Below are 16,496 nucleotides of genomic sequence, written 5' to 3' on the forward strand. Positions count from 1 at the left end.
TTTTCCCATGGGTGAGGGTTTCCAGAGCAAGTTCATTGACCCTAACACAAACTTTCTTCCTTGTAAAGTGGCAAATATTAAGCAGATTAAAATATGGAGTGACCCGTCAATTGGGGACCCCCCCCTCAGCAGGGATAGGGAGCTTGGTACATGGAAGAATTAAAGGTGAATGGGATGATGGTAGCAAAGGTCAAACACACCTGCAACAGCTCAAAAACATTTCATGTTACTTTATCACATAGCCATTAGCATCTTCTCTTGTTTCTAACTTTGTAGCAATGTTAACTAAACAAAATATCTTGTTCCTTAGTCTTGGACTAATAAACATCAAAGTATTTTCCAAACAAACTTGTTCACACAACTCTAACATCATGTTTAATTTGTTTCTTCTGTGAGGATCCCTGCAGACTGTATAGCCTCCCTAATCTCTGTACAATTACATGGCAATCCCATCTTCCTGCACACTGCCAGTCATTCTTTCAGCCATTTCTAAATGGAAGTTCAACCATTTAGATTGTGTGCTTTCATTTTTTTAAAGAAAAAAATAACTATTGTGCAGTAGATCTGCTATACATTTCATTCTACTTTTCTCTGCTTTATTTCTTTGCATAAGGTATCCAATTTTGCTGGATTTCAGCAAGAAAATAAAATACCTCTGTACTTCTGCCTGCCTTGACTGCATGTGTTGTTCATTTGTGCAATCATTGGTACCTATAATTGTTAGATAGAGAATGCTAATTTACCACGCCTGAGTAACAAAGCACCAAAAGTTGTGAGCTTTTTAAGCAATTGTTAATGAAGAATATCATTAATGATGCTGGATTTTGCTCTTTTCTACTATCACTTTTCCTTTGCTGCTTTGGTGAACTGCAGACAAAGAAATCAAAAAGGAAAGCATGGATGGAAGTGTAGCGTGCTATCAGGACAATGTGACAGAGGAGGACTTGGAAATGTTCAAGCAAGCTCGGCACCTGTCACTCCAGGTGAGACCTTTTCATTTCAGTGGTGAAACAAACTATTCCCATGAACCAAAAACAGATCACTGGAATAACGCAGCAGGTCAAGCAGTATGTATCGAGGCAAAAAGTGTATGTCAACCACATCAAGGCTGAGAAGGAAGATTAAGGGTAAGGGGCCAATGGAATGGAGAATGATAGGTGGAACCAGATTATTCAAGGGGTGGAATGATGAGTAGATGGAAGCAGCTGGGTGAGGGGAAGAACAAGGTGAACAAAGAGAGAAAAAAGCGAGATAAACAGATAAGCGTGGGAGAACAGCAGGGCTGTGGAAAGCTCTGATCACATACTGGGTGATAAACTTACTCGCTGACTTCTTCCAGTGTTATGTTTTTTGATCCAGATTTCAGCATCTACGGGATCTTTTGTCCAATTCTGTGACCTGTGACTAAATCATGCTGGCAGATTCTTGTGGTTTATATATTTATTAACTTTATGCATCATGAATAAATGCAAATATACACAGTCCTTGCCTTTTGTTAAAATATCCTGTTCAAATATCTTTGTTTTGCTGACAAATCCTGTAAGACAATTCAACAAAATCATGCAAAAGTAAGTTTAACATTCTCTCATAGAAACCTTGAACATTGGGATATGGAACTACAGTGAAAGTGAGGGCTAAAGGGAAAAGTGGTCTCCATAGTTCCTACGCATTTCCTGGGCCAAACTGCACTGGCTGCCATGTGGGTGAGGGCATTAATGTGCCCAATGAGATGCACAATACATTTCATAAATTCACACGGCAGTGGGTGTGGATTGTTGACTTCATCCACCACACTTGATGCTGGAACCAGCATGCTGTCTTAACATTAAACATGCATTCAGCACCAAGTAGTTAGCCTATATGTTAACAATATTGAAGCTTATTTTCATGAAGATATCTTTGGATATGCTCAGGTATATACTATTCTGTGGAACGCAGGAAACTGAGGAGTGATTTTATAGAGGTGTGTAAAATCATAAGTGTATAGATAGGGTGAATGCACAGAGTCTTTTGCTCAAGGCAGGAAATTCTAGAACTAGATGGCATAGGTTTAAGATAAGAAGAGAAAGATTTAATAGGAACCTGAGGGACAACTCTTTCACACAGTGTGATGGGTATATGGAACAAGCTTTCAGAGGAAGTGGTGGAGGCAAGTGCAATAACTACATTTAAAATACATTTTGACAGATGGACAGGAAAAGTTTTGAATGACACAACCAAACACAGGCAAATGAAGATATCTTAGAAGGGGGCATATTGGTCAGCATTGACGAGTTTGGCTGAAGGGCCTGTTTCCATGCTGTACGACTAATATAATCAGAATGACAGTAATTCAATTTTAAATGTGTGGCACATAGATGTGGTTAACTTATGTTAAGATCTACATCTCATGTAGATTGCATCAAAATAAAAACTACTGGACAATTTTAAAATGGGAAGATTATGATGTTATAGGAGAAAAATCCAAAGAAACTCAGCAATTAGGTTAGAATTCATTTATAGATCAGGTAACTTTAAGTCAGTCAGATTTTGTTTACTATATAGGTGTGTATTTTGCAATGGCGAGTTTATCCAAGTGCACTCGAATGATGAGGGTGGAACCAAAACCTAACTGACATGGGAAGCATTTTGGAGAAAGGTTGATGTGAATATTTTATAAACAGAGTTGAATTTTCCATGTATATTAGTCAGTTTACTTTTGACCTTGATGTTAAAAAAGATTATTTTGTGAAATTCAGTCCATCCAGACGATGAATTCGGTCCAACCAGTTTAGATGAATGCTTCAGTCCCGTTATCTCTAGAAATATGTAGATTGTATTACATTTTGAAATGGAAAGATTATGATGTTACAGGTGAAAATTCCAATGAAACTCAGCATGCACAGAGAGAGGGGGAGAGAGAGAGAGAGAGGTGGGTTTTAATGTTTCAGGCTGGTGATCTTTCATCAAAAACATCACTGCCCAGCTGAGGAACTTCATTCAGCATTTTCCATTTTTATTTCACATTTCTAGCATCTACAGGTTTTTGCTTTTTGAAGAGTGGGACAAAATGTTAAAGGAATGATTTGTTCATTATTTGATTTCTCCACACATCATAAATTTTCTATTCTCAAGTAATTTTTTGAAGAAGCACAACAGGGCCACTTTCTCCTCTTTGATTAGTATCTGCCTTTGGTTGAGGTGAACAGAACTCACTTTGCTTAGTGCAAAAGCAAAATACTGCAAATAACAAATTGCTGGAAACACTCAGCGGAACAGACAGCATTATGGAGATTACAAAAAAGTTATCTCCTCTCTCCATCGGCACTGTCCAATCTGCTGTGTATTTCCTCTTACCTGATTCTGTTGGTCGTTATTAAGTCTACAAATATTTTAAAAACTCATGTTAATGACTGTGTGTTGTGAAAGTTACCAACTAAACGGTAGAGATCAATGGTAGACACAAAATGCTGGAGTAACTCAGTGGGACAGGCAGCATCTCTAGAGAGAAGGAATGGGTGACGTTTCAGGTCGAGACCCTTCTTCAGACTGATCAATGTTGGAAGCATAACAATTTAATGTCTTTGTAGTAACTGTGGATACTACTCTGAACTGGTACTTTTCCACACAGTTTTTGATGCTGAAGCCATATTAAATTCTTAAAGCCGTATTTTTCATTTGTATTCTCTCAACAAGATCTTACTGGCTAAGGTTTATTTCTTGATCTAATTACAGTAAAATGCTGATTGCTATCTGCAATATTGTTTTTTTAAGTAAAAGCATATGCTTCAGAAACTAATACACTTGGAGTGATGACATTTAAAGTTTTCATAATGAGTATTTAAGTTTACTGGTTATCGAAACGCCTCATAGAGCTTTAAAAAAAGTTCTACTTTATTACGTACAGTTGTGCACAACACACTATAGGAAGGATGTGATGCTGCTGGAGAGGATGCAGAGATTCACCAGGATGTTGCCTGTGGTGAATCATTTTAGTTGTGAGGAGAGACTGGGGAAGCTAGCTCTGTTTGAGCAGGGATGATTAAGAGGGAAGATGATTCAGCTATTTATTATTATTATAGGGGTTATAGATGGGTAGTCTGAAGTGCTCTTGACAGTTTCCCCCCTATTAAAGGTGTATAAAACTAGTGGACATGGATTTACCGAAAGCTGTGAGAGATTTTAATATTATAGAATCCTCCTAAGTCACTTCAATTTCTGCTTCACCCTGACATTTCAGGGATCTGGGTTTGTGTATATATTCTGAACTCAGAGAGGCTCTGACTCTTTGAAATCATCTGAATTCATTACCCACAAGAAAGCAATTAGGATCCAATAACAAGGTCAGTCACTACTGAAGGAATGAGCTCACTCTTCCCATTGGTGCTCTCTGAAATCAATCGAACCACATAATTCCAGCATGACCTGTTCTCCAGGTCATAATTCCTTGCTTTTTTAAAAACTTTTGTTTGTGGACCCAAAACCAAATGAGCACTGATTTAATTTCCCCTTTGTTTTCGGCCTTAGCCCTCTCCACAGATGCCAGGTGAGACAAGAGATTAGTGAGGCTGAGCTACAGGGAATCAGTGCTTGAGGTAAGGATTAGTGTATTACCCAAATTGCTTTTTGGTTCTGTCATTTGCAGTGGGATTCAATTTAGTGTCTGAGCCATCTTGTATTTGATTTAAATTAATTTTGTTTTTTTTGTAGTTATTTACAACACAGCGGCTAATTTTGTTCTTCTTGAGATGAAAGATATCAGTGCTGGGTAATGGGGTGCTTCTGCTCATACGGATGTCAAAAGCAAGTACACATAAGTCTAGTATAGCAGTTTGAGATCAGTCCTTTCTGTGCCACAACAGTGTTCCTCAGATACAATCCTGTTCTTTATCGTGTGGTTGTACCAACGTTCCACACCAATGATCCTTACAACTTCCCTGACATCTTTAATTAGTAAAGACCGGTTTTCTGGTGTGTGTCTGCATCCACTGGTTCTGGGTGATTATTTATTTAAATTAATTTCTCAGAGAAACCTTAGTAGCCAAAGCATAGAGGGGTAATTTCATTCCATATATTTAAGACGATTAAACATATAATTTTATGAGAAAGGGCAGCATTGTATACATTAGACACCTAGATTTTTATGTATTTCGAACACCTTCAGCCAGTTTAATTAAAATAATTGATGCAATTTATCAGTATTACTGAACTCTTAAAGTTAATGAGATTCAGTTTAATTGGCCCTGTAACAATTGTCCATTTTTATGTGCAGTCGCATTCCTCCATTTGAACTGCTAATGAAACATAACCCCAGCCCCTAACCTGGAAGAAAGCCCAGCAATTCTGTTGTCTTTGACAAAGAACCTGCAAAACTTGTTAAGGGAAAGAAATTATTCCTTTCGTCTTAATTGTATATCTAGTCAGCTATAAGAAGCAAAACAATTACGTGTTTAGCCGGTTTTGTTATCCTTGTTTCCTGCACAAAGTATAAAATAATTACCAGAGCATTTTAACTCTCACTAAAATACAAGAATGCCGCACGGATCAACTTTAACAAGAGGAATGATTGCTAGAACCACCATATCTTTTGGAGGGTTTATTGAATTCAAAAATGTTTTGATCACTCAGTTTTCGGGGGTTGAGGTGGAGTCTGAATGCCGATCTCCAATCAGTCGAATCGATAGGCTTACTGGAAGGCATTTATGAGTAATGGCATCAGTGCCTGGAGTGCCGCATAGACCAGTCTAATGTTTTGTTTTAAGTTCCAGGTTATTAGCTGAATTTAAATTTCACTGCTGCCATTGTGGTATTTTAATGATTGTTAGTCTAGCCACTAGATTTACTGGCTGAGTAATGTGGTAAATCCAGTGGCTAGACTAACCATGCAGTTAAAATCCCACGATGGTTGCAGTGATATTTTGCTGCAATGTCATATTGGCTGAGGTGAAGAGTAGAATATAGATAACTTCAAGTGTGAATTGGGTGCTTCTGTGAATGAGAGAAATGTAGAATATAGATAACTTCAAGTGTGAATTGGGTGCTTCTGTGAATGAGAGAAATTAATGCAGGTGCAAATGCTTTAAAACTGAAAATTAATGAAGATTTTTACAGACTGTCTTCTGAATATGAACATTATTGGGTAGAGGAAATTTAAATCTGCGACTAATATTGTTACTAAAGAGAAATAATAGGCCACAAAATGGAGCAGGTTTACATTAACTGATCCAAGGGACTTGGGAATAAAAAGGCAAACGTAATACTAGCATTTATTTTAAGAGGGCTGGAATACAAAAATGGGGATGTAATGCTGAGGCTCTATAAGGTGCTGGTCAGACCATTGTGAGCAATTTTGGGCACCATATCTGAGAACAGGTGTGCTGGCCCTGGAGTCGGTCGGGAGGAGGTTTACAAGAATGGTTCCAGGAATGAGTGGGTTAACATATGATGAGCGTTTGACAACACTGCTCCTGTACTCGCTGGAGTTTAGAAGGATGAGGGGGGGACCTCATTGAAATGTTCCGAATAGTGAAAGGCTTGGATAGATGTGGAGAGGATGTTTCCACTCGTGGGAGAGTCTAGGACTAGAGGTCATAGCCTCAGAATTAAAGGACGTTCCTTTAGGAAGGAGATGAGAATGAATTTCTTCAGCCAGAGGGTGGTGAATCTGTGGAATTGATTGCCACAGAAGGCTGTGGAGGCCGTCAATGGATTTTGGCAGAGATAGAAAGATTCATGATTAGTACGGGAATCGAGGGTTATGGGGAGAAGGCAGGAGAATGGGGTTAAGAGGGAGAGATAGATCAACCACGATTGAATGGTGGTATAGACTTGATGGGCCGTATGGCCAAATTCTTCTCCTATCACTTATGACCACACACACAAATCAAAAATTTCGGAAAAATGTTGAATGTTCCTTTCCTCCAACTATCGGGTTCTTGAGCCAACCTGAACAGCTCTAATCCTCTCCCAGCAAGAGGGCGCTACCATTGTCTTGGTTTGTTTTCTAATTGTGTTTTCTGTTAAGATCTTGTTTTTGCACCGTTTTTTCTTTTCACCATCTTGCTGAATTTGAGTGATATAGGTATAATTTATGTTTTGTGTGCTTCCTGAATCTATGTGCCTGTGACATTGCTGCAAGCAATATTTTCATTGTACATCATTGTACTTGTGCATATGACAATAGACTCGATTTGAAATGTTTATATTTTTGAGAGGTGTGCATTTATTTATTGCCGTGCTACATCTCTCAAATGATACTTAGTGGTATATCAGAGTCTTGCAGTCAAATGTTTAGTTTAGAGATACAGTGTGGAAACAGGCCCCAAGGCCCACCGAGATCATGCCGACCGGCGATACACTAGTTCTATCCCACACACTAGAGACAATTTACTGAAGCCAATTAACCTACAAACCTGTACATCTTTGGAATGTGGGAGGAAACCGGAGCACCCATGTGGTCACTGGGAGAATGTACAAACTATGTACAGGCAGCACCTGTAGCCAGGATCAAACCTGGGTGTCTGGTGCTGTCAGAGAGCAGATCTGCCACTGTGCCTCCCAATGTAATAAACATTTGGTCTCAGCCAAATCCAGAATGAGAAAAATAACCAATTGATTTTAGGAATAGAGTGTTGGGTATAATACAAGAGAAACAATTATTTTTTTAGGATCGTCAGCATAGAAACATAGAAACATAGAAATTAGGTGCAGGAGTAGGCCATTCGGCCCTTCGAGCCTGCACCGCCATTCAATATGATCATGGCTGATCATCCAACTCAGTATCCCGTACCTGCCTTCTCTCCATACCCCCTGATCCCCTTAGCCACTAGTGCCACATCTAACTCCCTCTTAAATATAGCCAATGAACTGGCCTCAACTACCCTCTGTGGCAGAGAGTTCCAGAGATTTATTTATTGCCGTGCTACATCTCTCAAATGATACTTAGTGGTTGAGCATTCTCCACTCTAAACTGAAACTGCAATAACTGGCCCAAGGGTACAGGAGCTTTGACTCTTTGGCTCTTTGCACCCATATTCTCCCACATCCCATAGACGTGCAGATCATCCAGTATTCTCCCACATCCCATAGACGTGTAGATCAGGAGGTTAATTCGCCTTTGTAAATTGTCCCAGTGTTGATGAGTGGTACAAACATGGGAAGTTGATGAGAATGTATTGAGAATTAAATTGGATTACTGTAGAATTTTTGCAAATAAGTGGTTTATCTTTGCAAATAAAAATCTGGTTTGCCCATCACTTTTTCTTATAATTAGGGAAGCTGCTATTTCCTCTCACGCCTCAGATTGTCAGAAGAACCTGATCTAACTCGCATTTGGCAATTTTTGGTTTGGCAGAAACATTGGAGGTTTGTTACTGGGGGTTAGGGCTAAAGGGTATGAGTAAGGAAGGGAGAAAAGTGCCAAAGCAAATCTGCTTTTGGTTATTTTGATGATTGATCTGGTTTTGACAGAGATTGACACTGAACTGTAAAATGTAATTTGTTTCTCATCAAACTTTTGTTCGTAACTATCTGGTTTCTTCTGAAATGGTTTGAATTGTGTTGTCTTTCATTACCCGTGGAATTGCTCAAGACTGATCTGTTCCTCAATCTATTCATCTCAATGACAAACTTTGGTTAAGCACTTATCATTGTTTATTGTTTTGTTGATATCATATTTATTTTACATTTATTAATTTTTTTCCCACTTAACATCTATCTTGTAGTTCCATGTGAAGTCAAATGTCTAACGTTTCATCTCTCTCTCCCTCTCTCCCCTTCCTGCTTCCTTCTTTCATTCCTCATTGACACAGCTCAAGCTGAAATCTTTCACATTTAACCAAAATCTTATTTGGTTCTGAAGACGACCTGCAAGCCATAATCCTCCTTCAGCAACCGGACACTACAGCCACCTCCTGCACTACAGTGCTCTTCTCTTTTTTTAATTCTAATTGTGTTTTACACTAATGTCTTGTTTTTGCACCATTTTTCTATTTTCACCACATTACAGAATTTGAGTAATTTATATATAATTTATGTTTTTGTATGTTGCTTGAGTTTATGTGTCTGTGATGCTGTTACAAATATTTTCATATTCCAGTCTATTGAAATAGTTAGCTCCGCTCTTTGTTCTCTGATTTTGAGTGGAATTCCCCAGCTGCTTAGCGGTTGCTTTGGATGTGTAGTTTCCCTTTTCTTGCTGAACACTTTCTCTCACCTCAGCATCTTGAATGGTGCTCATTGTATTGGCACCCTGTGAGCCACAGATGGATCCTCATAAATAAATGCAAATCAGAGCCAGATGAGGAGTTATTTTCCTCTTTGCCCAATATGCGAGTGCCACTTCCTGTACAGCCACTGAGAAAGCTCTGATACTTTCAGTGTTTATTTAAAGAGGCAGCTTCCACAAACCCAATATAGAATTTTAAGATCAGTTGTCATTGGTGTTTGTGCCTTTTGTTTCCCTGAATGATTTCAAGATGATTTAAGGTGAGGGGAGAATGGTTTTAATGGGAACCTGAGGGGTAACTTCTTTACACAAAGGATGGTGGATGCATGGAACAAGCTACTGGAGGAGGTAGTTGAGGCAGGTACTATCACAATATTTAAGAAACATTTAGACAGGTACACGGACAGGATAGGTTTAGATGCATACGTGCCAAAAGCAGGCAGGTGAGACCAGGTGAGGGGCATGTTGGTCAGTTTGGGCAAGCTGGGCCGAAGGGCCTGTTTCCACACTGTATAACTGTATTGCTGCTAGACATTCAGAGCTTTAGGCTGCTAACTTTGTACTGACATGGGAATCATATAATCCTGTTGCTGGTGGGAAACCAAACAGTGGAATGTACGATTTCTGGGATGCTGCAGCACCAAACTTATTTACAAAATGGGTTCTACGCCCAGCCACCCACAGACTGTTTCTGTTGGATATTTGCTGCGGCAGAAACTCCACTGCGCGAGTGATTTTCATACTGTGGTGCCTGTCTTGTTGCTTCTGGTCTATTCAAAAATGTAAGTACCACCCCTTTAATTTGTAACTTTAATTGGCTGCCAACCCAGATTTTCAACGAACAACTTCTTCTTGCATATGGCGTGCACAGCCTAAAGTTGTCGATCAAGGGTAGACATCCAGGCCAGGACAGCAACAGTTACTGGATGGATGGCTTTGATGCCACCAGGGAAAAGCCTCAGTGGCCAGTCATTCACGATGTTTCAACTAACTAACTGATGATGAAAATAACTGAGGCCAGCCATCAACATTGCACGGGATTCCACATGTCTTTGGTTTAGCAACCTCCTCTCTTGCTGCCCTCCCTATGGAATTCCATATTATTGAATTACATAGTTGTTGCTTTGCATACCAACTGCCCAGTTTACATACAGTCACTGTCAAGATCAAGAATGACTTTGTTCCACATTGGTTGTGCGGGTTCTGAAGTGGCTGATAAGCCTTTGCAGGGGCCACAGATTCTTCCACAGATGAGGTAGCTGATGGCTGATAGTTAAAGTAAGTGATGGATCACAGACACAGGCTGTTTGGTGCAGCAGTCCTTGCTGACTATTAAGTAACCATTACACTAATCCTATTGACCAGCACTTGGTCTATAATGATTAATATGTTGGTGAGGCAAGTGCTCATCTAAATACCACTTAAATGGTGAGAATACCTGCCTCCATTAACCTCAGAGTATTCTCCAGATTCCACCATCTTCAACAAATTCTCCAGATTCCCCCTATAAAAGTGTGCTCTCTATTTCAGATATTTCTTATATGGGGAACAGATTCATACCATCTATGCCCCTACTTATATTGCACCCTTCTATTACCCTAGCACTGACCAGCACAGTCTATAGTGGTCAATATGTGGCAGATACAGGATACTGAGTTGGATGATCAGCCATGATCATATTGAATGGCGGTGCAGGCACGAAGGGCCGAATGGCCTACTCCTGCACCTATTTTTCTATGTTTCTATGTTTTCTGTTTCTAATTGTATAATCTAAAAGATTGTAGTTTCATAACATGAATTCATTTCTACACCAAGGAACTACTTTCTTACAACAGAAAAGATCAAAGCAATGTGAAGTTTTCATCAACAAATCCTTATGATCACACGTTTGTATTCTTGTTTAGTCAGGATAATTAGCTTTTTAAGTGATCATTTTGTGTGCTCACACTTTGTAGTGTAAACTTTGTACTGTACATGACACTGTACTGTACATGACACTGTGTACTGTACATGACACTGTACTGTACATGACACTGTGTACTGTACATGACCCTGTGTACTGTACATGACACTGTACTGTACATGACACTGTACTGTACATGACACTGTACTGTACATGACACTGTACTGTACATGACACTGTACATGACCCTGTGTACTGTACATGACCCTGTGTACTGTACATGACACTGTGTACTGTACATGACACTGTGTACTGTACATGACACTGTGTACTGTACATGACACTGTGTACTGTACATGACACTGTGTACTGTACATGACACAGTACTGTACATGACACTGTGCACTGTACATGACACTGTGTACTGTACATGACACTGTGTACTGTACATACATGACACTGCACATGACACTGTGTACTGTACATGACACTGTACTGTACATGACACTGTACTGTACATGACACTGTGTACTGTACATGACACTGTGTACTGTACATGACACTGTGTACTGTACATGACACTGCTGTACATGACACTGTGTACTGTACATGACACTGTGTACTGTACATGACACTGTGTACTGTACTGTACATGACACTGTACTGTACATGACACTGTGTACTGCACATGACACTGTACATGACACTGTACTGTACATGACACTGTACTGTACATGACACTGTGTACTGTACATGACACTGTGTACTGTACATGACACTGTACTGTACATGACACTGTACATGACACTGTGTACTGTACATGGCACTGTGTACTGTACATGGCACTGTGTACTGCACATGACACTGTATGTATGTGGACAAGCATTTTTTATTTTGCCTCAGAACATGTGTGGTTCATAATTGCAAAATCTATTTCAATGTCTATTTCTGGTTAAAATTAATATTTTTAGATTTTGATTATAATTTTCAACGAATATTATTTGGAGGTTACTTTTTGCTTACTGTAGTTAAACTTTTGAATTGTGTTTTCCTTCATTTTCACAATGTGTTCACCAGGCCAGTGTTAATTGTCCATCTGTCACTGCCTTTGAGAAGGTGCTGGCGAATCATCTTTCCAATTAGCTGCATTCCTTCTGGTGGATGGATTCACAAGCCCTTCTTGAAAGTAGAGGTTGCAAGATTGATATTTGATGTTAGAGCAGTCCAACTACATTAAGCGTGTGGAGCCAGTGTGCCAGTGGGAGAGGAAGCGAATGTTGAGAATGAGGGACTGAGTTTTGCCCATTCTGAAAGTTTGCTCAGGTTAATGGGCGGTTGAGTTCAGTCCAGTGCCTCTTGCTGAAAATTACTGATGTTTGGTCATCATGTAATGATAGCATTTTTAATATGTTATTCATGAATCATCTGTTTCATACATCAATTGAAAAAGTTCCATCTTTCTGCGTTAGAACAATGTGATGGTATAATTTTACTGGAATGCTGCCTGGCAGTTACTATGTCTAGTATCGGCAGCAACATTGTGTATCAGAACTTCTCTTCATTGTTTCAAAATGTTATATCATTTTCTTTGGTTCCTTCTAAAACTCAGGTGAATATGTAAAGAATAAGCTTCTAATGGCTATTTACTCCTTCAAATCTGCCCCAATGTAGATATGATGCCTGTAACATCACAATAAGATGCTTCCTTGTTGCACAAAGTCATTTATTAACAAGCAACAAAAGTACTAAAAAGCCACGATCCTTTTGTGAAGACTATATTTTTCATTATTTTGGATTTATTAATCTTGTTAATGCAGCTTGAATGCCTGATTGGAATTCATCATAAACCTGAAGGAAGTTATGAACTAGAACTCAAGTTCATTTTTATTGACTCAAACTACATACATTTTTGCTCTTTATGATGTAAGTTGCTAGTAGTTGATCCTGCCCAAATGCCTAACTCCAGTGCATAACCCAGACGTCAGGGTTTAGTCCATTTCTCCAGTTTATCTCAATCTCATACAAGAGCAATGCCTGCTTTGATTCTAATATGAGTACATTTTCATATCCGACACCAAGTGAAAGTTAGTGTTTCGGTAAGTACTGTAGCTTTATTTGCAGTTGTTGAATAAATCTGTCTTCCTCAAAAATTAATAAATGAACTATTATAGTGATAGTGACACAATTTGGAGTGTCATTTTTTTTGGACACCTGCAATTAATTCTTTTTTTTTAACCTTGCTAATTATTTAGAAAACGGGAGGTATTACTACTGTGGAGGCCCACAGTCGATATCCATCTGTCATTGAATTTGGGAAGTATGAAATCCATACTTGGTATTCTTCACCATATCCACAAGAGTACGCAAGGTAATATTCCACACATTCTGTTATTCTAAAAGTTTCACGTACATGTGGAAGAAGTCGGCCAATTAATTCAACTTCATTAGGTAACTGCATTTAGACAATAGACAATAGGTGCAGGAGTGGACCATTCGGCCCTTCGAGCCGGCACCACCATTTACTGTGATCATGGATGATCATCCACATTCAGTACCCCGTTCCTGCCTTCTCACCATATCCCCTGACTCCGCTATCTTTAAGAGCTCTATCTAATTCTCTGCCCACTCACCTAATCTGTCCAAGTCACCCTGCATCCTCATAGCATCCTCCCCACAGTTCACACTGTCACCCAGCTTTGTGTTATCTGCAAATTTGCTAATGTTACTTTGAATCCCTTCATACAAATCATTGATGTATATTGTAAATAGCTGCGGTCCCACCATGGAGCCTTGCGGTACCTCACTAGTCACTGCCTGCCATTCTGAAAGGGACCCGTTAATCCCTACTCTTTGCTTCCTGTCTACCAATCAATTTTCTATCCATGTCAGTACCCTATCCCCAAAATACATGTGCTCTGATTTTGCCCACTAATCTCCTATGTGGGACCTTATCAAAGGCTTTCTGAAAGTCCAGGTACATTACATCCACTGGCTCTCCCTTGTCCATTTTCCTAGTTACATCCTCAAAAAATTCCAGAAGATTGGTCAAGCATGATTTCCCCTTCGTAAATCCATGGTGACTTGGACAGATCCTGTTACTGCTATGCTGTTACTGTTAGCTGAGGATGCAATCTGCCATGGTAAATCCATGCTGACTCGGACAGATCCTATTACTGCTATGCTGTTACTGTTAGCTGAGGCTGCAATCTGCCTTGTTTGTCCTTGTATTTTGTTCATTGCATTTTTTAAATAATCCCAATATTGTATTGTGTATTATTACACACATAATATCTTGCTGAAGAGTCAATGACTTACATTATCGTCAGCTCTTAAACGCACTGAAGTCGTTTTTTTGGAAATGTATTTTGGTTATTGGTGAAGTCAAATGGGAAGCAGTCCAAACTGGATTTACACTCTGTTTACTTGGTTATGTAACAGTAAAATATTAATATATACAATGTATTAGCATTTTTATTGAGAGACAGTAAACTGGATCTGTTGCAGTATATATCCATACTAAAGATTTCACCATACACAACAAATTTATACAATTGATCCTGCAGTGTTTTACTTTGATAATTTCTAAAGTGTTGTAGACTAGTGGTCAAAGCCCATGCTTCAGAAATCCAAACTGGTAGAGGGCAGTCCCACATGCTGCTTGGACGGATTGAACTGTGGCTTCCGATGCCTGTGAAAAAGTAATAAACAAAATAAACTAATCTCATCACTTACCCTTCTGTTCACAATAAGAAACGTGCTGACTATAGTTGAATGGCGTTGCCAAGAAACAAATATAATGAACATTAATGTGTTGAATGTCTCTAAATGCAACATGTAGGAGCCCTAAGCCACTTTACTAGGACTCGATAATCTCATCTCTAGACTATTCATACAATTCAATTGTTTTAACTTCCTGACCAAGAAGTAGAGATACACATTACTAAATTAAAGGCCAATAATTTGCAGCAAATTATGGTTTTAATTTCCTTTTAAAAAAAAAAACTGAGCATTTGTTCCTTGTTTTACCAGTAAGCAGAATACCATTGTCAGAGATTATATTTATTGCTGTCAAGAGAGACAAGTTGATCTTGTACGCGAAGGGCAGAAACTGTAAGCGTTCTTCAAAATCTGGAAGTCTTCTCTTACTGATGTTTGGCTTAAGGCTCCACAGAACCGTGAACAAGCTGTAAACACAATGGCTATTATACACCCAGTTATACAAAATGTATAAAATTCACTTGCGATGCTCACCCTCACACACAGAGTTACAAACAAATAAACTGTTTAGTGATTAATAAGTTAGGTATTAACATATTTCCAATATTTTTTTGTAGGCTCTTAAAGCTTTACCTTTGTGAATTTTGTCTGAAGTACATGAAGAGTCAGAACATTTTGCAGAGGCACACCAAGAAATGTGGCTGGTACCATCCACCTGCTAATGAAATATACCGGAAACAAGATCTGTCAGTATTTGAGGTAAAGTATTAAAAGTTTAGCTATAGTTTCTGTTGAAAATAATTCCATCTTGTAACTTTGTAGTGACGTTGATGCTAGAATTATACTTTGAATTGTTTTTTGGTTATTACTCGTTTAGTAAAACGCTGTAAATACAACCCATTTCTTGAACAATTCACCACCTTTGTAGAAGCAGTTATCTCACTTTATTCATACAGAGTGAAATCAATATAGAAACATAGAAAATAGGTGCAGGAGTAGGCCATTCGGCCCTTCGAGCCTGCACCGCCATTCAATATGATCATGGCTGATCATCCAACTCAGTATCCTGTTCCTGCCTTCTCGCCATACCCCCTGATCCCTTTAGCCACAAGGGCCACATCTAACCCTCTTAAATATAGCCAATGAACTGGCCTCAACTACCTTCTGCGGCAGAGAATTCCAGAGATTCACCACTCTCTGTGTGAAAAAAGTTTTCCTCATCTCGGTCCTAAAAGATTTCCCCCTTATCCTTAAACTATGACCCCTTGTTCTGGACTTCCCCAACATCGAGAACAATCTTCCTGCATCTAGCCTGTCCAACCCCTTAAGAATTTTGTAAGTTTCTGTAAGATCCCCCTCAATCTTCTAAATTCTAGCGAGTACAAACCGAGTCTATCCAGTCTTTCTTCATATGAAATCCTGACATCCCAGGAATCAGTCTGGTGAACCTTCTCTGTACTCCCTCTATGGCAATAATGTCTTTCCTCAGATTAGGAGACCAAAACTGTACGCAATACTCCAGGTGTGGTCTCACCAAGACCCTGTACAACTGCAGTAGAACCTCCCTGCTCCTATACTCAAATCCTTTTGCTATGAATGCTAACATACCATTCGCCTTCTTCACTGCCTGCTGCACCTGCATGCCTACTTTTAATGACTGGTGAACCATGG

At 39.2% G+C, this 16,496-nt stretch overlaps 1 protein-coding gene across 2 annotated transcripts in view; it reads left to right on the forward strand.

Moving 5' to 3' along the window:
* kat6b (K(lysine) acetyltransferase 6B) overlaps positions 1-16,496 on the forward strand; it is a 74,942-nt gene that overhangs the window by 29,338 nt on the left and 29,108 nt on the right. For both annotated transcript variants that reach the window (XM_055661572.1, XM_055661571.1), the window contains exons 8-10: positions 874-983; positions 13,361-13,476; positions 15,443-15,584. In XM_055661572.1, the coding sequence (XP_055517547.1) occupies positions 874-983; positions 13,361-13,476; positions 15,443-15,584 (368 nt within the window). The remainder of the gene's footprint in view (positions 1-873; positions 984-13,360; positions 13,477-15,442; positions 15,585-16,496) is intronic.

Source organism: Leucoraja erinacea, chromosome 34, assembly GCF_028641065.1.
Source record: "Leucoraja erinacea ecotype New England chromosome 34, Leri_hhj_1, whole genome shotgun sequence".
NCBI lineage: Eukaryota > Metazoa > Chordata > Chondrichthyes > Rajiformes > Rajidae > Leucoraja > Leucoraja erinaceus.